At 35.3% G+C, this 22,722-nt stretch overlaps 2 protein-coding genes across 2 annotated transcripts; one reads left to right on the top strand and one right to left on the bottom strand.

Annotated features, from left to right (window-relative positions):
• Nucleotides 1–1,190: 1,190 nt before the first annotated feature.
• Nucleotides 1,191–2,872, bottom strand: LOC123662658 (AP-1 complex subunit mu-1). The gene is made up of 2 exons (XM_045597464.1): nt 2,775–2,872; nt 1,191–2,628 (listed from the first exon to the last, which is right to left on the bottom strand). Exon 2 carries the CDS (start codon nt 2,618–2,620, stop codon nt 1,352–1,354), a length of 1,269 nt encoding a protein of 422 aa, XP_045453420.1. The 5' UTR covers nt 2,621–2,628; nt 2,775–2,872; the 3' UTR covers nt 1,191–1,351.
• Nucleotides 2,873–3,256: 384 nt separating this feature from the next.
• On the top strand, nt 3,257–19,644 carry LOC123662659 (peptidyl-prolyl cis-trans isomerase D). The gene is made up of 9 exons (XM_045597465.1): nt 3,257–3,534; nt 4,587–4,724; nt 4,936–5,042; nt 15,502–15,688; nt 15,772–15,776; nt 17,434–17,553; nt 18,092–18,254; nt 18,735–18,838; nt 18,978–19,644. Exons 1-9 carry the CDS (start codon nt 3,462–3,464, stop codon nt 19,230–19,232), a joined length of 1,152 nt encoding a protein of 383 aa, XP_045453421.1. The 5' UTR covers nt 3,257–3,461; the 3' UTR covers nt 19,233–19,644.
• Nucleotides 19,645–22,722: the final 3,078 nt, after the last annotated feature.

Consider the following 22,722-nt stretch of genomic DNA (forward strand, 5'->3'; position numbering starts at 1 on the left):
GATAACAACTAATAGTAGGTAGGCAAAGAATCTTCATATTACAGCCATAAAAAAATCACAATTAAACTTAATTCTTCTTTTTTTATATTCTCAATATAGCTTGTTTGTAATCAATTTTATACTTAATACTATATATATTATATAAGTAATAATTATGTTTGCAGGCAAACGAAGAAAAACCGACTTCAATTATATCGACAAGTAATAATACAACGTAGATAGACGAAAAAATATTCAAGTAAATACGCATTATCAAAGATTACTCCAAAAGTTGTGATCAGATCTCGAAGAAATTTAAATCTGCCCACATAATAAACATCGCCTTTCGATTAAATTAAAAATTATTAAAATCGGTACACCCAGTAAAAAGTTATGCGGATTTACGAGAGTTTCCTTCGATTTCTCTGGGGTCCCATCATCAGATCCCGGTTTCCTTATCATGGTACCAAACTAGGGATATCTACAATCCAACAAAAAAAAGAATAAATTATCAAAATCGGTTATCCCCGAACATACATAAAAAATATGTATATATACGGTCGAATTGAGTAACCTCCTCCTTTTTTTTGAAGTAGGTTAAAAATGAATGTTAAGCGCATAGCTCGTGAATGGCTCGAGCCTCGATCAATTCGGCTAATTTATTTTTTGTATGTTCCTTAAGCCACAGAAGGTTTTAAAACAAAAAGAAAAAAATAATAATAAAAATTTTACTATTAACTATTGACTGAACTGGACGTAGTCTGTCCGGGCGGCTAATTACATAATAAATACTGAAACAACTAAAAGCTATTAAGTAAGGAACTGAACTTCTTAATAAATATTTTGTATATATTAATATCTCTAAACTTATCGACACTTTGCTTTTATTTAGTTTATGAAACATATTCTTTAATCATCTACCAATTCAGAAAGTATTTATAATGACTTAGTGAAAGTAATACCCTCTTTATTATTACATCAATATGATAATTTTTTAAAGTCGAATAGAAAAAGAGTACACTACCTAAATAATTAGTTACCTACTACCTAACGAATTTGAATTTGTTGTACCTACCAACAGTTATCAAACTTACAACAAACCAGACAACTTGCTTTTCATCGACGACATGTTTTTTCAACCATGTTGTTTTTTTTTTTGAGGTACTTTCTACCAGGGAACCAGCAAACCGAAGATAATATTGAAAGAAAAATTCAAATAACTAACATTTTATTATAGGGTCAAAATAGTTCTTACACAATAATACTTCTAAAATACAAATTATTTAAAATTGCAAATACAATATTGATTATGATTACATACTAAGTGCAACTTATACATAGAAGGAATGTAGTCTATCAACTTGTGTTTTTATTAATTAGTTCTTAACTGGTAGTCGCCATTTTGAGTGATATATCTAACCCATGGTAGGGCTTGATAGCCACTCTTCTCTATAATTTTAAGATAACGAACTTGAATACCAGACGTTGTGAAGTATGGAATTTCAAATTTAACTTGGATCGGTGGTTTGCCATCTGTGTCTTCACATTCGACGGATGGCAAGCCAAAATGTGCTCTCATTAAGTACTCTTTGCCTCCAGGAAATGATTTAATAGACCATGTTATAGCGTTTTGTTCAGGGGTATACTTCACACTTCCAATGGTTGTCTTGAATTTTGGTGAATCAGCATCAGCAGGCACTGGGATTATAATCTCGACGTTATTAGCTGTGGAACGCCTCTTGAATTGAGATTTAGCTTTTATCATGTACTCCACTCTGGAGTGCGCATGACGTTCAATGACAGACTCTATCCAAATCAGTGGCTTGACATGTGTATTTAATCTATAAGACATTAATTCAAATTCACCGTCGGGTGGTATAAATGAGATTGTTCTATCATTTTCAAAACGTGACAATCTGACACACTGATGAAACTTCACATCTTCCAGTTCAACAGACTTAGATTTTCCTCGACCAGTGCTTTCAAAGAGCACTTTATCATTCAGTCCGAGTCGTAATTCGGGCATACCAGATAAGTAAACTCGCATTTTTATAGCGCCGACTATTTCGCTTCTTAGAACATTACCATTCGAGTTAGCCAATAAATTAACAGATTCAATAACATCTAAGAATACTTCATTTTTTCTGTATTTTATGCCTTCTGATCTCCATGAAACTGCATTAGTAACTGCCATAGGTATGCGAGGTTGCATTTCCAACTTGTGACCCTCTTGTGTTATATACTCTTGCAAGATTTTGCTATCAGTAGTTTGAGGATATCCAAAATCTAGTAATTCATCGAGCAACTCATAGATAACAACGAAATTATCTCTGATACTCTCCTCTTCGAGTTCTTTGAAGTACTCTGTCATAACTTCAACTATCTTGTACAGGAATACAAAAACAAGGGCAATGTTTGCATTTTTCTTAGTTGTAGATACGATGTATAGGTTGTTCGTCTTGATATAGGCGAAGGTGCAGTCGCTGGTCTGTAGCAAAGGCGTCAACATGCCTTCTTCCTCTTTCTCCATCAGAAGAGGCATAAACTTATCTATAACGCCCATGTCGACATCGCCCCGGTAGTTTCTCGAGATGAGAACTTTACCTTTAACGTCTAATATATAAATTGCTGACGAAGACATCTTGTAATCTGAAATATATAATTAAGATATGAAATAGATTACTTTATTCAAACCTGTTATTGACATTCGATAAAAAAGTGTAGCAAGTCATTTATGTTTGTTTATATGAATGTGTCTTCTAACGGCAGTGTGTTTTTAAATATTTAGTACTTACTAATATAGATTATTGACTAATTAAAAAACATATTCTATCCAAATCATTGCAAATCTAGATGACGGCGATGACGCAACTAATTGACAGTTTGTCAACTGAGAACTGACAGCTCACTGCAGGTATTATATGAAATTATGTCCAAAATCTGTAGGAAAAGAAAGCTCTTCCTATTGAAAATTTTATTAGCAAATAATGAGTGAAAAGAACGGGAGATTGCAGCTTGGGGCGAATCCTAGGGGCTACTAGCATCCATCTATCAGCAGTGGACTATGATAACGTTGACGATGAAAATGCAATAGAAAAAATATCGTTTCCAGTTTCACATATATTGTAAAAAAATAATAAAAAACAATGTTGATACAAAAAAAAACTTTTATAGCGTACACATACACTTGACATTTATACCACTGTGGTCTAATATAATGTCTAATCTGTAATTGAATAAATTTGACACTTTTGACTTCTATGCACCGCCTTGCTTGATGCTTCCCTGTTTGGAGCTTTGGTGTGGCCGTGTGGGGTAGGTCGGGCGTCAGAGTTGATTCTTTTTACTTTGTTTTTGTTTAGTTAGTAACCGCAACGATTTATGCAATTAAATAATGATGAATTGTTCAATTGTTGTTGTGGATAAAGCGTGTTTACGTTATTTTTTATAAATGGCATGTTTATTGTGATAAATTTGTTAGAATGATAACGAGAACCCAGCAAAAACAAAGAAACCCTTTGGTTTTCTTAGATATTTTAATCGATGGCGAGAAAGGTTAGTTATACACTACATTACTATTTTAGGGAAAAATTGACCTCGTTGCTCGCGAATTTATATTAAGCTGTTATGTTAGTGTTTTTCAGTGCATGATTTATTTATGATTATTCTTCTTTGATTGATGGATTTCATATTCAGTTCAGTGAGCCAAGGCCGCGCTAGTTTGTATTTTTGTTGCGTTGCAACAAAATATATTTTTCAAACTTAATCTCAATATTATATTATTATATATATAAAATTTAAAACTAGACATTAACACATAACATTTATATATATATATATATATATATATATATAAAAATGAATGAATGTCTGTATGTCCTTTATAGACTCGTAAACTATGCATTTGATCATGTCATGATCTTCAGCAAAGTTTTGTGAATGAGCCCCACAAAGGTTTTGGAGTTGGTACGACTAAAAAAAAGCATAGCAACATGCGCAGGGTACAGCTAGTTAAATATCATCATTATCATCATTACAGCCTATACAGTCCACTGCTGGACATAGGCCTCCACAAGTTTACGCCAAAAATAACGTGAACTCATGTGTTTTGCCCATAGTCACCACGCTGGGCAGGCGGGTTGGTGACCGCAGTACTGGCTTTGTCGCACCGAAGACGCTGCTGCCCATCTTCGGCCTGTGTATTTCAAAGCCAGCAGTTGGATGGTTATCCCGCCATCGGTCGGCTTCTTAGTTCCAAGGTTTTTGTGGAACCTTGTTATCCCTTAGTCGCCTCTTACGACACCCACGGGAAGAGAGGGGGTGGCTAAATTCTTTAGTGCCGTAGCCACACAGCACAGTTACAGTACAGTACAGTACACACACAGTACACAGTTACAGTAGTTAAATATAAATATGGTAAAACATGTAAAAAAAATATTCGTTATTATAATTATATTATACCAAGAAAGTGCTGTAATATTTTTGGTAGAATTTTTATGATAATCTTTTCCTTAAATATCCAAATCTCATTGGAATGTTAAAAACATCATTAAAAATACATTATGATAACTTGTAACTCTAACTACGCCTTTTTATATCTGTTACAGCTGGTCGAATAGTTATAGAATTGAGAAGTGATGTTGTGCCTAAGACAGCAGAGAACTTTCGAGCTCTTTGTACCGGTGAAAAAGGGATTGGAGTCTTTGGTAAACCTTTGCATTTCAAAGGAGTTCGGTTTCACAAAGGTAATTTATATATTTGCTATAAACATTTGCAGTATTATGTTTTTTTTAATCAAAAAAGTGACATTCAAGCTTACACTTCACCTAGGGCTAGAACATGTGTTGCTAACCTATCCCCTTACCCTCCGTAGGAGCTCTGGCCACAATGTGACTGTTAACAATGAAAATGATTTGGTGTTAAGAAAAATGTCTTACTGTATGACGTTTGTTTCAGCAATATCCCAGTTTATGGTCCAAGGAGGGGACATAATTAACGGTGATGGGACCAGTGGAGAAAGCATTTATGGACCAACATTTAAAGATGAAAACTTCACACTTGAGGTAAAATTAAAACTGACATCATTCAAAATATTGTTGTATTGTGTGCAATAAGAGAATATTTTGGTATTTTATTTGTTATTTTTGTTTATATATACTAACTGCCTGTGCCTGCTTTGCTGTGCGTCAATTTTTTTTCTCAGTGACTATAACCTTAATTAATGTTAATATCTACGATTTTATTTTTGTGTCACCCACACATTAGGAATTCTAAACATTTTTTGAATATCATATCAAAAATGTTTAGAATTCTTAATTAATGTTCTTTTATCCCACTTCTCTTAAACTTTTCTCTATCTCTTAATGTCAATACAATGTTCTTAACAATTAAGTAACTTTTGTTTGTAAGAATTACGAATAACGTTCCACACTTAACAACAATGCTCATAAATCACTTCCAAATTTTCATACACTTTTAATAGACTTTAATAAACATAGAATGTTCTCAATTTGATTGTAACTTTTTTTTGAATGAATTTGATGTATTTTTTTATTATTATGGTGCTTGTTATGTGGTCCCATTTAAATATTGGTGTGATATTATAGTGAGTATGTAATTTAAAGTAATTGTTTTTAATTGCAAACAAATACAAATATTGTAATTTGAATCAAATTATCATACTTCGTTTTACCTACCAGCGCTATATAACATTCTATTTCTTTTAAAACTTGAATAAAAAAAAAAAACTACAGTACAAGTCCTACATCGCTATAAATTAGAATCTGCTTTAGAAAAAAGTACACACAACAAACCTCATCGTAAATCATCATGATGATGCTTAAACATGTTGCATTGCTAATTTTAGTGCCAATAGGTCTAATTTTTATTTATTATTATTTTTTTTTTGTTAAAAGAATCTTTTAATAGGAAACAGAAAAGAATTTTAAATGTGAGTAGAGTTCTAGCGATCATCAAATATTATATTATAGGAGTCATTAATTTTTAGTTAATACTTAATAAACCAGTATGTAACACTGAACAATAGAAACTATATTGTAAAATGATTATTCATTAGGTGTCAAAGGAGTTCAAATAACTCTTTACTTATTATATATTCACAGTAGTCGACATTTATATACTTTTTTGTTAGTTTCAAAGAAACATATTAATGTTTAATATATTCTAGCTGATTCGACAGAAGTTTTTTTTGCATTGCAAACTATCAAAGGTATGAATTATAAATAATTGCTACATATTCTAAAATTGAAAAAACATAATACTTGTTACGGTGTGGCTGGAAACCTTAAATACGTATTATTATACAGTGGCATTTGTTTACAATGACGGTCAAGGACAGTACCTTAATTGTCATTGCAAGCATTTAGTATATTATTAATATGCAGACAATGTTATCTATCTATGACATTAACTCGCGACTGCGTCCATTAATAAATGTTTTGACTTGCATCTTCTCCCAAGAATCCCCCCTTTTGACATTGAAATATTTAGTTTTTATGTTTTGAATTTGAATGTGTTTTTCTCTTATATTTTTGTGATTTTGCACAATAGTTACCTGTATTGTTTGCTTGTCACATTTTATTTATTTATTGCCATAAATATACTAACTACCTACAGGTATATTACCTAATGCGATAGTACATACTAAAATATTGTAACCAAAACAACCCTAACAATAACATATAATAAATAAAGCAGCTGTTCTGAATTTATTCAGAGTACAACAGAAATAGGTCCACCTGATCCGACAGCTGATTCAGAAAGCGTGTGGCGCGAGTAAGCGGTGCCTCCCGCATACTATATGTGGACGTAACACATCTAGTAGATCCAATTTCACATGCGTACTTTGTACTTTATATGCCTGTATTAAATGATTTTGGTCAGTTTTGTGATAAAAAGGCTTCAGTTTTGGTATAAAAGAAATCTTTTTCATAGCAGTAATATGAATTTTTTTAACTAAATGACCCTGTATTCTTCACCTGGGTAATATTGACGAACTTCGTAAATTATGACCAGTAGGTAGCAATTACCTAGTTTGCTTCTTACAAATAGCCCAACATGATCGGCTTGGATTGTGTGGAACGGCACACTTGGTTTCTCAACTGTTTCTTAGTTTTCCTACGTGCCGTCCTCCAGGTGCCTTATGGTGAGCGCATTCTAGACACGCAGCCACATATTTCTTAACAAAGCGTCGCATGCGGCTAAACCAATAGTGTTCCTTTATGCGTTCCAGTGTCTTCTCAAATCCATAGTGACCTACGTCATCATGATTTCTTTTAAATATTTGCCACCTCGACCCCTTTGGGACAACTAGGGCATCGAAATTCGGTTCAATTTTGAAAAACCGGGTTTTCGCGTCTAAGAGTAATCAAAACCCGGGTAGACCGGTTTTTTCGAGCATTTCGATCTATTTATTGTAATTTTTTAAAATACACTAATCTGCGTTTATATATCGATTTCCCACAATGAGTACAAAATATAAAGGATGAGGAAGAATTTAAATAAATGAAACAGTACTTTACAAATTACAAAAGCAGTTTTAATGTTTAAAAAAGTGATAAAGATTTATTTTTTTCTTCGGAATATCTTAAAACTTAGTAAGTAATCTAGTCTTTTTTAAATCAGACTTGCAGAGATTAGTTTAAACATTAAATGAATTATTTTGGTAACATTCACTTATTGTATTTAAAAGCTAATAAAAATAATATCTTCAAAAGACATTCTTGTAGTATTACAAATAATTTTAACATTAATAAAACTCTTCTTCGCGTTAAAAATTAAGTAACGAATAGTTCTAGTCTTCTTTCTACTATTCTAATATAATTTAAATTGCAGTCGTTTGGTTAATAATCAGTTCTTTATCTAATTAACTAAAATACTAAGTAAAACACATTATTTAAACAACATTGTTAAGACATAACCTCTGATCATCTGACCACTTTAGAAAAAAAACATTTCATATAAAATAATAACTAATACCATTTTGGATATATCGTATCGTAAGATAAAAATAACAGAAATCAGAACTGAATTATTAGAATTTCTTCTTATGTAAAATGAACATAAAAAATAATTGGGGTATCCAAAGTTTTGTCACTCAAAGACGAACGCAATCTTTTGCAGACAATTCCAGCCGAAGAAAATATACGCTCCGGCTCGACGCTAGTATGTGGAATAGTTTTTAAATGTTCATATACCAGCGATAGGTAACGCCCTTGCGGTCGCATACCGCCATTCTCGAAGAGTCCCATTTCTACCCTCACAGTAGTAAGCAAATCGCCTGATGGATAAGCTGATTCAGTTTCAGGAGCAGTATTATCAGTAGCAACAGCTTGACTTAACTGTCTGTTTTGGTTTTTTGGTTGTGCGTTTAATCAGATTAACAATTTCGTTTAGCATTTCATCACCTGTAGGCCGATAAAAAACAGTTATATCTTCATATTGAATGTTCTCAAAATATTTACCCGGATTAGTCAAGTACTGTAGTGTTGCTGCTTGAGTTAGTCTTCTTTTTGCGTATCGTTTGCTCAATGCAGTTGCCATTTTGTTACTTAGTGGTGTCTTCATGTCATCTATTTTCTTTAATGCAAATTTTAGGGAAACATCAGCTGTAAGTAATGTTGCTTCGCGTCGACATAGCGCCTCGATGACAGTTTTAGTAACATCCAATATTTTATGGATCTCATCTATATTAATCCAGTCATCATCAGTAAATGCAATGTCTGTTTTTAAATCAATTAAAGCTTTTGTAATAGATATTTTCAATTTCAGAAACCGACCTAATATGGCAGAAATTTTACTCCAGCGCGTTTGCTCATCTAACAGCAGGGAGTACTCCTGTCCAAAATCAGCTCTGACATGTTTTTGAAGGATGTCATCGTTTTTTGTCGGAGAATTCTTGAAGATTTCACCACTTTTCGTACTTTTGATAGCAGATCGTTGTATCTAAAAGACTGTGAACTGAAAGACTCCATAAACGAGGATTCATTATTAAATTCAACACCATCCTCGTCATTGTCTGTGGAATTCGTGTCGTCGTTAAATTCTACAGTTCGCAGTCTTTGAGTCAATACCGATAAAGGCAAATCTTCATCCTCGTCAAGTTTGGCAAGCGGAGCGACGTTTTCCTCGAAGCCGGCATTGCGTTTAAACATTACGTCCACAATTGCCACCTGAACGGCATGAGCGATGCATAGCTGATGGTATGACTTAAGGGACTTCCCTAATGCAACCATTAGGCTGCAACCATCTGTAGTTTGAGCGACAATGTTATTTGTTAGAGATATCCCATATTCGTCCAACTTGACCTCAATCAATTGTACGCATGAGGCTGCTATCCCTTGCAAAATTTGGTGAATGTATAGTGAGCCCTATATATCTTCTATTTTTATTGGATGTCCATTCATCGAATGATATCGAAGACTTCTTTTCATCTGACAGTATAATTTTTATCTCGTTGATTATTTCTTTCTTCTTTTTATCAAAGTCTGAGAATTATGTTGCGAACGATATCAGCAGTATAAAAAGCCGATTAGTAGTTTATAGAGGATCTAGCAATCCGGTCCCACTTGCGCCATTCCGGGCAGTCGGAGCTGTATGCGGGGTGATTTGTGGGGGTTCCTCGCGCTGAAACGCAGTTGCCACATGTGGGTTCGGTGTTCTCCCTTTTGCACTGGCGGGTATCGTGCTTTTCTCCGCAGTAGCCGCAAGTGGATTCCGCATAACAGTCGCGGGCCAGGTGACCAAATTTCAGACACCTGAAGCATTGCACCACCGGGGACTGGTCTGTGGCAATGACACTTTGGAAACCGATCTTTACCTTTTGGCCTACGAGTATCCTCCATACTGGTGGATCCACCTCCAGAATAACTCCACAGGTTTCGGGCTTTCTGGTCTTGGTTCTTCTGAGGACCTTTACTTTTTTGGTTTCCTCTGGGATGTTTTGGAGGGCTTTTGAGTTTTGATTTATTACTGCTTTCTCTATTTGATCATTTGAGAGGTCGTTAATTACCCCGTGCAGCCTCAGTTGGGGGTTTTTAGGTTTTGGTTGGGTGATTGTCAGGGATTCAGTATGCTTTTTGAGTGCGGTCCCTAGGATTTTTCGGTCCGGTTCGTTGTCACACCCGATGACCACCTTCTTGTTTCTGGTTCCTCTCATCTGGTTTATCCCTATATCCAGGTCTATGACATTGATTGTGGATTTTATTTCTTTTATAACTTCTGCGCTGGTATGTCTTGGGTCCTTAGATTCGACCACCAGAGAGTATCGGGGTGTGGCCGCCACCCTCGCGTATGTAGGTGCCTCGGCTTGTTGTCGATTTGCACCCTGCCGACCGGGATAGTCGAAGGATGGTTCCCCTGTATAGGTGTGTTTGGTGGCGTTGTTGGGTCAGCTGGTTTGATGCTGTGAGGTCATGAGTTATGTTCTCGACCGCCACTCGTATGGGTGCAGCAATCTCCGCCACCATGTCCACGGATTTTCGAATCTCTTTCCTAACTTCCTCCACACCCGCCCCGGTTATCAGGCATGGTTCCAATATTTGCTGAACGCTGGAGTCTATTTTACTAATGCCTGCTCTTATTTCAGCCTTGATAGGCTCCAGGTCCGCCAATGCGCCATGGGGGGGGGGGAGTCCGCGCAAACGATGGTGCTCCGCCTTCCTGGACCACCCTCCTTAGGGAGTCAAACTCTCTCAAGAGGATATCCATCCTTGAATCCAGGGCCTCCTCTATATGCGTTAGTTGGTCGTCAGCGCTGTCGGGGTGCGGTCTATTCTTAGGAGAGGTTATTTCTATAGTGCGTCTAAGGCAGTCTATCTGATTTGATACCGAGTTCATAGTGGTATTGAGTTTCTGAATCTCGACCCTGATGTTTTTAAGCTTGTCTTCTTTTGCCGAATCCACCCTTGGGTCTGGCTCGTTTAGTCGTCCCTCCTCTACGACCCTCTCAAGCCGCCTGATGACGTTGGTGGCCTCGTGAAGGTCCTGGAAAGGACCGGCAGTCTCGTAGTTCAGCCACTTCTGAACCTGATCTATAGCCGCCTGGTTCCGCTCAAGGTCCTCCGTGGCTTTGACCAGTTGCTCGGCCAGCGTTTTCCTCATTGCTGCCATTTCAGCAGCGTGCGCCCGTTCGGCCCGTATCAGCTATCAGCAGGCAACAAAGGGTAATTTGTTGCCGGTCTTTTCAAAAAGGTATTTTAAATCTTGATATTTTGAGAACGTTCTAAGAGGAAGTCCATCAACTGCAGCCATACGAGACACCATAACCTGCATACTTGGGTTTGCATCAGTTTCAAAATAGTGTGTCAACTTAGTTTTCTTTTTTGTCGCTTCGGGAATTTCTTTTGAAGAAGATGCACTACCTTGAGCTGTTGTTTCGACTGCTGAATGCCTTGCAGCCTCTATATCAACCGTCTGAATATTCTTTAAATCTTAGTAGACTGCTAGTACTACCGCCGGCTGATTTCAATACTTTTTGGCATGTTTTACATTTAGCTTCATTTTTGCTTTTGTTTCTGAGAAAATAGTGCCAAACAGGTGTGTTGTCTCCTTCCTTACTAGTTACTACTCCAAAATCCATATCTCATTGATTTATGGTCAACGAAGGGGATTCATCTGAAAGGAAACTTAGTTTTACTATAATAATAGCAATCGTATTTTTTCACGATGTAGTGCTTGCAGGCAACGGCTGCGAGGCCGTACCTATTCATGGTTAGTTAGCGCTAGTATTACATTAAAATATTAGCAATAAAATTCGGATATAAATACCAAAAAAAGTGCAAATACACCTAAAAAAACACCATAAAAATAGCGTGACGAGTGGTGGAATGTATCAAATAATTGGATACATACATTAGAATCCTAGAACAACAAGCTAAAACTGTAAGTTACGTTTTATTGAATAACAAAATTAATTTAGTAGATACTAACCTATAAAGAGCGTCACCAAACACATGTGTGTTATATGATATAACACTCCTCACGCTCACGCTGCCCGCGCTAGCGCGTCGAATACTTATGGCAGACTGACTAAACAAAATGGCGGAGGTATTCAGCAACCGCGCAAGGCGCGACGAGCTTCGCTACAACCTCTCCACTGCTCCACATTTCACCCCATTCATGTCCTGAAATGGACGCGCGCGTTCCATTTAACTTGCATGGCTTGTTTTATTGGTAGGAACGTAGTAACGAAGCTACTTTTTTAACGTCACTCAATTTGACAGTAGTATATATATATTTATGTATGTTCGGGGATAACTCCGTCGTTTAGGAACCGATTTTGATAATTCTTTTTTGTTGGAAAGTAGATATCCCTAGTTTGGTACCATTATAAGGAAACCAGGATCTGATGATGGGATTCCAGAGAAATCGAGGGAAACTCTCGAAAATCCGCATAACTTTTTATTGGGTGTACCGATTTTGATGATTTTTAATTTAATCGAAAGCCGATGTTTATCATGTGGTCACATTTAAATGCCATCGAGATTGAAAAACGTCATTTGCCGTGTTTGCTTGCATTGGTATCAAGCTGTGTTTCGTCGTTGGCAATCATCTCTTGGATCATGATTTGAACTTGAGATCTTTCTGAGTAGAACAATCGATAAGGCTTGTAAACTATAGTTTCGTCGTCAACTAACTCAATTGTCATTTCCGTGGCGTTTGTCAATCCCAGGTCTTTGAGACCATTAGAAAAAAGATCTTTATATCCCGAGAGCAATTTTTGAACGTTCAGACGTAGTTCGCCTGTAAATTTAGGGTTGCAGTTAATGGTATCGTCCACATCAGTAGTACTAATCGTATTTTAGTCACCCTAGTAATTAGCGCACCTTCTAGGACTATATCAGAGTCTGATACATACTGAATAAGCAAGGCGCATTTTACTCACCAGGGAGTAGGTAGTGTTTATTACTTGCCAAACCCCCGATTTAACCTGTAACAAATATTGCGCCATCGCTAAGCGTTTTGCAATAAACAGTTACAGCACGCATATTATTGGCTGGTTGGTATATGTTGTCCCTCTCGTGAAATGAGGTGTACCTTATCTGATGTCTGAGTTTTTCGAAAAATAATCTCGTCAGGCGTCTTCGTAATTATGATGTTAGGTTTTTCCGTAAAGAAGTGCCCTAATAGAACCGCGTGGCCCAGTATATAGTCGTCTACAACATAAATGTCCACAACTTCCTTAATATTCTGGACCTCAACTGTCACAACAATCAAACCTAATGGTTTAATAACATTTGCCCCAATACCCCTAAGCATTGGCAAATCAACGTCGGTATGTAGATTTAAGTTCAGCAATTTAGAGTCGCTTTCTCTCATCGAAGTACATTGACTGCCTAAGTCCAGATGACACTAATGGTATGCCATTTACACGAATGGCCATTGTATATTTGTTGCTCGTTCTATCAGCGACACTAACTTCTGCAACTTGTTTTTCATTTTTGTGTGGCCTATTTTTTGACTGTCTCTAAAACTTACCCCTAGAGCAGTCAGTAGACTGATGGGCAATCCTATCATAGTTTGTACATTGGTTTGTCGCACCTAAAGCTAGTATGACCCATATGGTTACAATTAAAGCATCTAATTGTTGGGTTATTCGGGTAGTTTTTATAGGGTTTAACTTGTTATGCCCAAACTTGTCGTTTCTAGTTCGCTTCCCATCACTATTTTCTCTAGGCGTTCCTATTTTAACGGACCTAAAGTATCTTGTTACATTGGTTCAGGTCATTGGTTGGGCAAACCCGTGGAGTAAACAGTCGACAGCTCGCCTACCGGTTATTTTACAGCGATTTAAGAGGTTGATCTTTGCATAATAATAATGCTCTAATGATTCGCCTTGACGTACCCGTTTATTAAGCATTTCAGTAAGTAGTTCCCCGAAATTCTCTCGGATAGGGAAAGACTCAATGAGCTGAGAGACTGAGTTTTTGACATTTGTGTTGTTGACCGGAATCAGACATTCGTGCAGTATTGATCGTGAAATATCAAAATATTGCATTACAATTTAATAACATATTCTTTGAATATATCAAATACCTATAATTAACACACAAAGTAGCGGTTTTATTTAAGTTCAATTTACTAATTAGTTATGATTTGTCGAAGGAAGTTTATTAATTTAGTAACCAGTCTTTAGTCAATTCACATATTTAATTAAATTATTCTGATAAATAAGCTATAGTTATACAATGTGTAAAAATAACTCTAACATTAATATATAATACTTACGAAGGTTTATAGCGGTTGTAAAAGGGTTCTCAATTTTCAAGGTCGTATCGATTGCATTTAACGATGTTTAAAACGATACAGTTACATTTATATTCGACTCGCTACGCCTCGCAATATCACCCGCACAGTTTTAGATTTCTTAGGAATATCTGGATACAAATCAGCCTATGTGTTATTGTGGATCTTCAGCTATCTATGTACTGAATTTTATTACAATCAGCTCGGTAGTTTTTGTATGAAAGAGTAACGAACTCCCATCCTCACAAAATTGACTAAACTGAAATTTGATTGAAGTTTTTTTTATTGTTATAAGCAAGCATAGAAATCCTATACATACACATGAATGTAGAACCCCATCCTTTTTTCAAGTCAGATTTAAAAATCAAATAATGTAATTATACATACTCGTATAAACCGCTGCTGTATATACTCGTATCTATATACAGAACGCAGCTATCTGCAGGACGCTAGACTTTGTCGTTTGTGAAGTCGGATATAAGAAAAACCTTTGCGCATGTCTCTTTAATACCATCAATAATTTCTTTCATAAGGATGTAACGAGCATCGTAATTATATTGCATAGTTTTTCTAATTGGAATTTCCATTATATACACGCAAGCTTTATAACAGTTTACTCATTCGATTTTGTCGTACATAAAAATAAAAAAATAAAAACATTCAAACACTAAATCATTGTACTATTATATAATAGTGAAGTGAATACACATTACAATGGGTAGGTTGCAGGCCGCAAGGTTAGATTTGGGTCCTTTTTTATTTTGCTGATTTTTAAACATATTCTTTGTATATATATATATAAAGGGTAATTTTATATCTATTTTCGTCTGCACTGTATTGTATAAAACATTGTTAAAGTAATATGCAAGAAAAAAGGAACATCTATAACCTCACTCTGTAATAAATTTAATCACATGGATATACTACCGTGGTAAAAATTGAAAGTTCATAATTTTTATGCAAGATACAAAGATTAAGTATTTCGAAATAAATGTGTACTCTGATTTCTTTATTTGTGTCATGGAAATAAAAAATATAAATACTAAATAATATAAACTTCACACTCAACGGCCCAAGTAGCATTTATTCCTGTGTTGAGGGACCGGTAGCACACAACGACAAACATCTTTTTGACCTATACAAGTGTTTGTTATGAGCGGGGATAGAATCCGCGACTGCAAGTGCACCAGCTAGTACTGTGGCCGCTGCGCCCACGCGTCGTCAATAATTATGTGATTTTTTTTTTTGTTTCAACAGCATGAAGCAGGCGTGCTTAGTATGGCAAACGCAGGGCCCAATACAAACGGGTCGCAGTTTTGCGTGACCACAGTGCCATGTCCTCAGCTAGATGGAACGAACGTGGTGTTTGGAAGAGTCTTAGCCGGGTTAGGTATCGTTGCGGAGATACAGCGAATGGCAGATGATGGGCGGCCGAGAGTGGTAAGTAATAACTTTTAGATATATGTAGTCCTGACCACAGTTTTCAAAATTGCCATTGTTCACCCAGTATTTAAGAAAGGTTGTAAGGCTGGGTTTAACAATTTAGACCCATATCTGTTTTAAGTGCTCTAGCTAAGATTTTTGAAAATCTTATAAATAAAAAAATCATTCTTAATTATAAAAAAAAAAACTGATATAGACAATATACATAGCTGCTATAAAAAAAACTGCTGTAGTGCTAGCAAATCTACAGAAAATGCGCTCATGACCTTGTTTCATGATGCGGTTATAAATTTTGATTAGAAAAAGAGAACTCTTGGTATATTATTGGACCTACCTAAAGCGTTTGATAATGTTTCATTTCTTCTTTTACAAATAAAATAAAAAAATTGGTGTAAGGGAATCGATCTCAATCCTTCTAAAAACTATTTACCTGACAGAACGCAAAAAGTTAAGATAAAAAATAACATCTGTTAAAAGATAAGATAAACAACAACTACCTCAAGGTATTATATTGGGTCGCAGTCTTTTCTTGATATATGTTGACGACGTCTGTAATCTTAAAATATATTATTGCAAAATCATCGTCTTATATACAGATGACACTGTCCCATCTTGTCATGGTACTAATACTGCTACAATTGGACTGAAACAAGTGGGCATAGCGAAATGGCTCTCGATGTCTCTTTGAAGTTTAAATAACGTTACGTTTAAAAAAAAACGATTTTCCTAATTTTTTTAATCCTCAAAAACCTTTTACAAAGTATTACAAAACTTTGAAAAAAAAAAGAAAGTGGCTGAATAAATTCAGCCGTTCTCGTGTTTAGCGTTTTCTAACACATTCAGCGATTCATATTTTTACATAGATTTTAGGTCACTGTTGTACAGATAATTAATGTACAAGTTTTGTATTTGTTGGAAATCGTCCAAAAAAAAGGAGGTTCTTTCGATTGTCTTTTTATGTATCTTACCTCAGAACTTTTGACTGGGTGGACCGATTTCGATGATTTTTACTTTAATCGAAACTGATGCTTGTCATGTGGTCACATATAAATTCATTCACATGTCGAGTCTGAATCGAGATCTGATGAATACTTTTTGAGTACCTAATCTTTGATAACGCGTATTTACTTGACAATTTTTTTTATCTAAGTTGTATTACTTCTTGATGTAATTGAAGTCGGTTTTTTTCGTTTGCGAGCAAAAACAACAATTAATATAAAATACGTAGTAATTGTAAGGAAAAAAAAACACCGTCAGCGTCGGACCACGTCCTAGTTTTACTAGGTAGTCACAGGACTGTCGATTTGTAGTTGTAATGAAAAATCGCCTGTGGTGTTATAATAATGCATACACGCTTAGCAAAAAAGATATGGGCATTTTGAGCCCGTGATGTTAATTTTTAAATAAAAAAAAATATATGAAATAAGTAAGATTTACCGTCGGAGACTTAATGAGGATAGCGGGAAATATTTTGTCTTTGGGGATATGCGAGGAATAAGGTGTGAAGTTCCTCATTCACTATCGCAAAGGGAGGATCCTCCGACCAGACGGGTGTTCTGTCTAGTGGGGTAGACGGTTGTTGTCGGGTTCTTGTATATATTTTCAATCTTCGGATAACTTTAATATCGCGATGTAAGATACATCAGTTCTTCTTAATTCGTATGTTGCGTGATAGATGTCGCTACATGTCCTATGTCCAGCAGTGTACTGCGAAGGTCTGAAGTGTAAAATATTGTATTGTTGTAGGAATGCATAATAGAAGACTGCGGTGAAATCTCCGACCCAGATAATTGGGACGTGTGCTGTGACGATGGTACCGCGGACCATTTGCCAGAGTACCCGGAAGACTTGCATAAAAATCTCACGGTAAGAATTTGTCAACCCTTATCAATATACCATATTTTATTTAGTTTGAGCACACCAGGAAATATTTTGTTCAAAGACCAAAAAAGTCTAATTGGGGAAGTACCTTCCCTTTGCTGAAGATCACAGCTAAATAACACTGCTCTGAAATAGTGTTGTGTTTCTGTGGCAATTAAAGTAGCTAGAGCTTCTGGGGATGATTTGTGTTGGTTCTTGATGTTAATAGCGCTCTACATCAGGCGGATTGTACCATTGTTTAATCGAGTGGTATAAAAATTTTAGTGTCACAATCTTGGACAAATTGGGCAGGAGTAAACGTACCATTGCTGGCCAAAGGTCTATTTTCATATAGGAATGACTGCGAAGAAACTGCCATGTTACAAAGAGCATGTAAGACTGTCGGTCTCTCATTGTTAATTTATTTACTAATTCTTTGCTTTGAGGTCCATTCTATAAGAGGAGTCTTTCGCCCAGCAGTGGCACGTTTACAAGCTGTGTCAGTTCAGTAATCGCAGTTTAATGAGTACAATCAATGTTCCAGGTGGAACAGCTGTTGGTACAGGTGCGCGGCGTAAAGGAGAGCGGCAACGCGTTGTGGGGCGCGCGCCGCGTGCGTTCCGCGGCGCGCAAGTATTGCAAGTGTGTGCGCTACCTCGAGCACGCGCGCGAGCGCCTGCGCGCCGGCAAGAAGGCGCGCGACTGCTGTGAGATTTTTTTTTTTTTTTAATTCACTAGTTTGGCAAACAAGCGTTCGGCTCACCCGATGGTAAGCGATTACCGTAGCCTATAGACGCCTGCAACACCAGAAGCATCGCAAGCGGGTTACCGACCCAATCCCCAATCCCCCCAGGAGCTCTGGTCACCTTACTCACCAACAGGAACACAATACTGCTTGAAAGCAGTATTATTTTGCTGTGATCTTCTGTAAGGTCGAGGTACTACCCCAGTCGGGCTGCTCCATATTTTGAGCAGGAAATTCCTGCTGTGCCCTACCTCAGTTGAGTACCACTGACACATACTGATATAAGTGCGCGCAAGTACCGCAAGTGTGAGCGCTACCATGTGTATGTACCAACAATTCCGCGGATTGTTAACGATTTTTGTGAAATGATCAACTATTAAAATCAGCGTATTAAATTGATCAAATTTTTATCAATGAAACTTTGTTTTTTTTTTTAATCTAGATTACGAAGATATAACAACATGCACTCTACAATGTAATCTGAATCTTGCCGCTTGCTATTCGAAGTTAGAAGACTATCGGGCCTGTATCAATTGTTGCTCTGAGGTATGTAATTTTATTTAAGTTCAATTTTCTAATAATTATTTTATTATGTAAATATAAATGTAATAATTTTTGAATAAAAATAAGTAATAATTTTTTTGACAAATATTTTTTTATAAAACTTTAACAAAAAAATCTTCAGGTGCTCCACCTGGACCCTCACAACGAAAAAGCGTTATACCGTCGCGGTCAAGCCAACTTTGCCCTTAAGAACTACGAAATGGCACTCGCCGATTTAAAACACGCGGAAAAAATATCGCCCAAGAACAAAGCTGTCCAGAAGCTTCTAGAAGATGTCAGACAGGAAAACAAATCCTACAACGACCTACAAAAACAGCGGCTGTCAAAATTTTTTCGTGACCAAAAAGAGAAAAGCACCTCAATCGGACACCACTGAGATAAGATTGAAGGTTGTGATATACAAGGTTTTTTGATATATTGTCATTGTTGGTTGTTGTGGTGCGTGATCGACGCGATTGAATTTTGATATTTGACGTGTGAAATGTATACGTAAAGTATATAATATGACTATTCGTTCATGTTTAGAAAGTAGTGCAAAGGTCGAGTATCAAGACTAGTTGGTCCGTGAGTAGAGAAAAGTTGTTGTCACAGTAACTGTATGAGGTTTTGGTTCGATCAAAACGTATTTATATGGGTCATACATATTTTTGTTTGTGGTCTGGGCGTTTGTGTTTGTTTCTGTACTACTAATCGTTGAGTTTTGATGTTTGTTTTTATTATTTAATTGGACGCAAAAAAAAATCCTATTATTATTTTAATATTATATTTCTAGACAGTGATGTAAATCCGCAAAAAAATACCGTTCGATTGGGAGTATGTTAAGATATTTACGTTTGAGTTTTGACTCAATTCTGATTATATATTATATTAATTTCACATACATTTATTGCAATGTTGGATAAAAATTTCGTGATAACATGGGGAAGGAACTACATGGGGAAAGAGGCCTGTGCCCAGCTGTGAGATATTACAGGCTGAAGCATGCACTAGTAGGTACTACTCGTCCTTTGAAAGTATGTGTTGTCTTGCAATCTATCTAATATAGTATTCTAAATTATTTCAAAATATAATTTTTTTATGTTGTAGTACATATAAAAAAGTGGAATGTAATTAGAAAGGTTTTATATAAATGGAACAATTTTTATAAATTATTAAAAATAAGCACTGCCATCTAGTAGAAAAAAGTTTTTTACTTTGCAATATTACTGAAATTGTTGAATTTTTTAAATCATATTCTTTAACTCTTATTTAGCTCGAATTTATTTTTAGTAAAAATATTTAAACGTCAATTTTATTGATATATTTAGATTTGTTTAGGAGACGTTTTCTTGCGTAAACGACAATAATGATTGACGTAATGACGTTGTATTACGTGTAATGTGGCTTTATATGACCCGTTCCTATATTTATAAAATGAAACGTTTTACTTACGAACCGTTAACCGTTCGTTCTATTTGCAAACGGTTAACCGTTTGTTTTTTTACAAACAGTTAACCGTTCGTTATTTCTACGAACTATTAACCGTTCGTATTGCTTACAAACCCTTAACCGTGCGTTTTGTTTACAAATAGTTTACTGTTCGGTTCGTAAGCAAAACGAATCGTTTTATGAAAATAGGAACCGGGCTATAGTGTGTAATTAGATTTTACGAACGATTTGAATGATGGTGCTTAGCTTAAAAATGTTTTGCTACAGTTCTTATGAGGGTGTTACGACAATGTTAAGTCGTCAAACGGCCAATAGTTGCGTCGTTTGATTGAAAAAAAAAACGCTGAGTATTTTGATTATATTTTTTTTAGGTAAAATTTCGGAATTAAATTTAAAAAAAAATTGAAATTTGTAATTGAGTTGTCATCGTTTTATGTACGTATCGTTGTTTTTTCATATAAAGTGTAATTTTTATTTATAATAGTTTGTAAGTAAGCGTTTTCCTGCAATATGTCTTGAACGTATGAGTAAATGATCTCTGTCATTAATATTGTAATTACTTAATTATTAATAATTTCTATATTTTTTATGTATTTTTTTTTATTCGATTTAATATTTACGATTATTTTAGTATTGAGGTTTTTAGTGTTTAATATCAAAGAGATTGTTTTAGAATATTCTCTAATTTTACACAATGATCAAAGTAAATCGAAATTTTTTTTTCCAAAATTAATTATATCTAGGTAAATAAATTTATGAAATGAAAAATATAATTTTGATAAGTGAAGGGAAGTAAAATAATAAATATCGATATATTAAAACAGTCTCTTTTGTGTGTAATCAAAGTTTATTATAAGTACAGGTTAAACGGATTTTATATAAGTACTAAAAGTATAAGGTCTTCTTGTAAATAATTTATATATATGTTGAAAACAATCAATCATTGATAATCAATCAATGATAATCATGGACAATCACTGATACGTGCGTTGAGAAATTTAACCCAATATACATTGGGTAGAAGTTACATTGTAGTGTTGACATAAATCAAAAATTTATTAAAAAACAATTATTGCGCTAACTACAAGCAGTATTTTTTATAAGTAATACGTTAACAGTGACCACCTATATAATGAAAGTGATGATCATTTTTTTTTTCAAATTTGTTAATTTTTGAAATTTTTCAAAATTTTTTTTGAAAGAATTGTGTTGGAAACGTGACGACTACCGATATATCGGTAACTCAAAATGTCTGTTGAAAAACAGGGTAGAATTAACGTAACAGTTTAACGTCTTAACCCCGATTTCTATATTCAAAAAACAATCGCTTTGCTAACAAATGTTTTAAATTTAAAGGTTCGTTAGCAAACCAGTTTTTTTTTTTTTTTTTTTTACATAGAAACCAGGCTTCAAAGATAAAAAGGTTATATTTATCAACTGGTCAGCAATATTATGACAGAAGTCTTGTTAAGTGCATTGTTTAATTGAAGTAACATTAAAATTAATTAAAAAAAAAGAGAAAAAAAATGATATTTTTGACATATAGTGCTTGTTTTCCCATTGGCTGAAAAGTGAAAGACAGATGAAACTTTAGAATACATTATTTTTAAACATAAACATTTAATACCTATCAGCAACACATGTGCAGGATAAACTATCAGCAACCGGTGGCACAAGCCCTTAGTATTCGACGTAAAAGACATTTAATTAGCCATATTTCCGACTTATTTGTTTTGAAATTTAAAAAAAAAGTACTATTCAAATGTTGCTCAGTTTTTTTAACATTTGAATTACTTAAATTAAGTTTGCGGTGTCAGTAGTTCGTTTGTAGTTAGAAAACCTTTGAAATACAGTCGCTATATACCAAATTTTATTGACAGCGAGTAGTATGAGTACATAGTAAACGATCGCAAGTATAGCCATGACTATATTTTATAGCTATACTTGGGATCATCTACTATGGTGTGGTATATTTTATGTAAGTATGTTTTTGAATATGTTAAAATTAAAATATGATAAAATATACTTTTGATATGGTAAGCAATGAGTGAAGGTCGACCTAACTTGGGATCTTTGACAAATATTTTTTTTACATATGACGTGTTAATTTCTGATTCACTGTAAAAGTTCATTTTAGCCTCTGTCTTCTACACAGGTCTTGCAACGACAGTAGTGAACGTATGTCGGCTCAATGGTTGCGCTTTTCTTATCAATTTACGGCTGCCAGATGCACGACGATAGATGGGTGTGCTATGCAACGAAGACAGAATTGCATTCTGTCTATTCTTCTCTCACACTGAACGCATTTATGCTTTAAAATATAACCAATTACAATGAAACGTCACTGCGCACCGCACCACGTGACCGCATACATCGATAGCAGTGACGTACAGCGGCGTTGAAGCGAACGAAAAGTTATGACACTATTGTACTAATCT

This window comes from Melitaea cinxia, chromosome 19 (genome assembly GCF_905220565.1).
Source record: "Melitaea cinxia chromosome 19, ilMelCinx1.1, whole genome shotgun sequence".
NCBI classification, from domain to species: domain Eukaryota; kingdom Metazoa; phylum Arthropoda; class Insecta; order Lepidoptera; family Nymphalidae; genus Melitaea; species Melitaea cinxia.

Bases quoted from the DNA above. Each gene is read 5' to 3' on its own strand.
- LOC123662658 (XM_045597464.1), bottom strand. From the start codon at position 2,620: ATGTCTTCGTCAGCAATTTATATATTAGACGTTAAAGGTAAAGTTCTC.
- LOC123662659 (XM_045597465.1), top strand. From the start codon at position 3,462: ATGATAACGAGAACCCAGCAAAAACAAAGAAACCCTTTGGTTTTCTTA. The intron at 5,043-15,501 runs GTAAAATTAAAA...TTGTTTCAACAG, and splicing joins ATGAAAACTTCACACTTGAG to CATGAAGCAGGCGTGCTTAG. The intron at 18,255-18,734 runs GTGAGATTTTTT...TTTTTAATCTAG, and splicing joins CAAGAAGGCGCGCGACTGCT to ATTACGAAGATATAACAACA.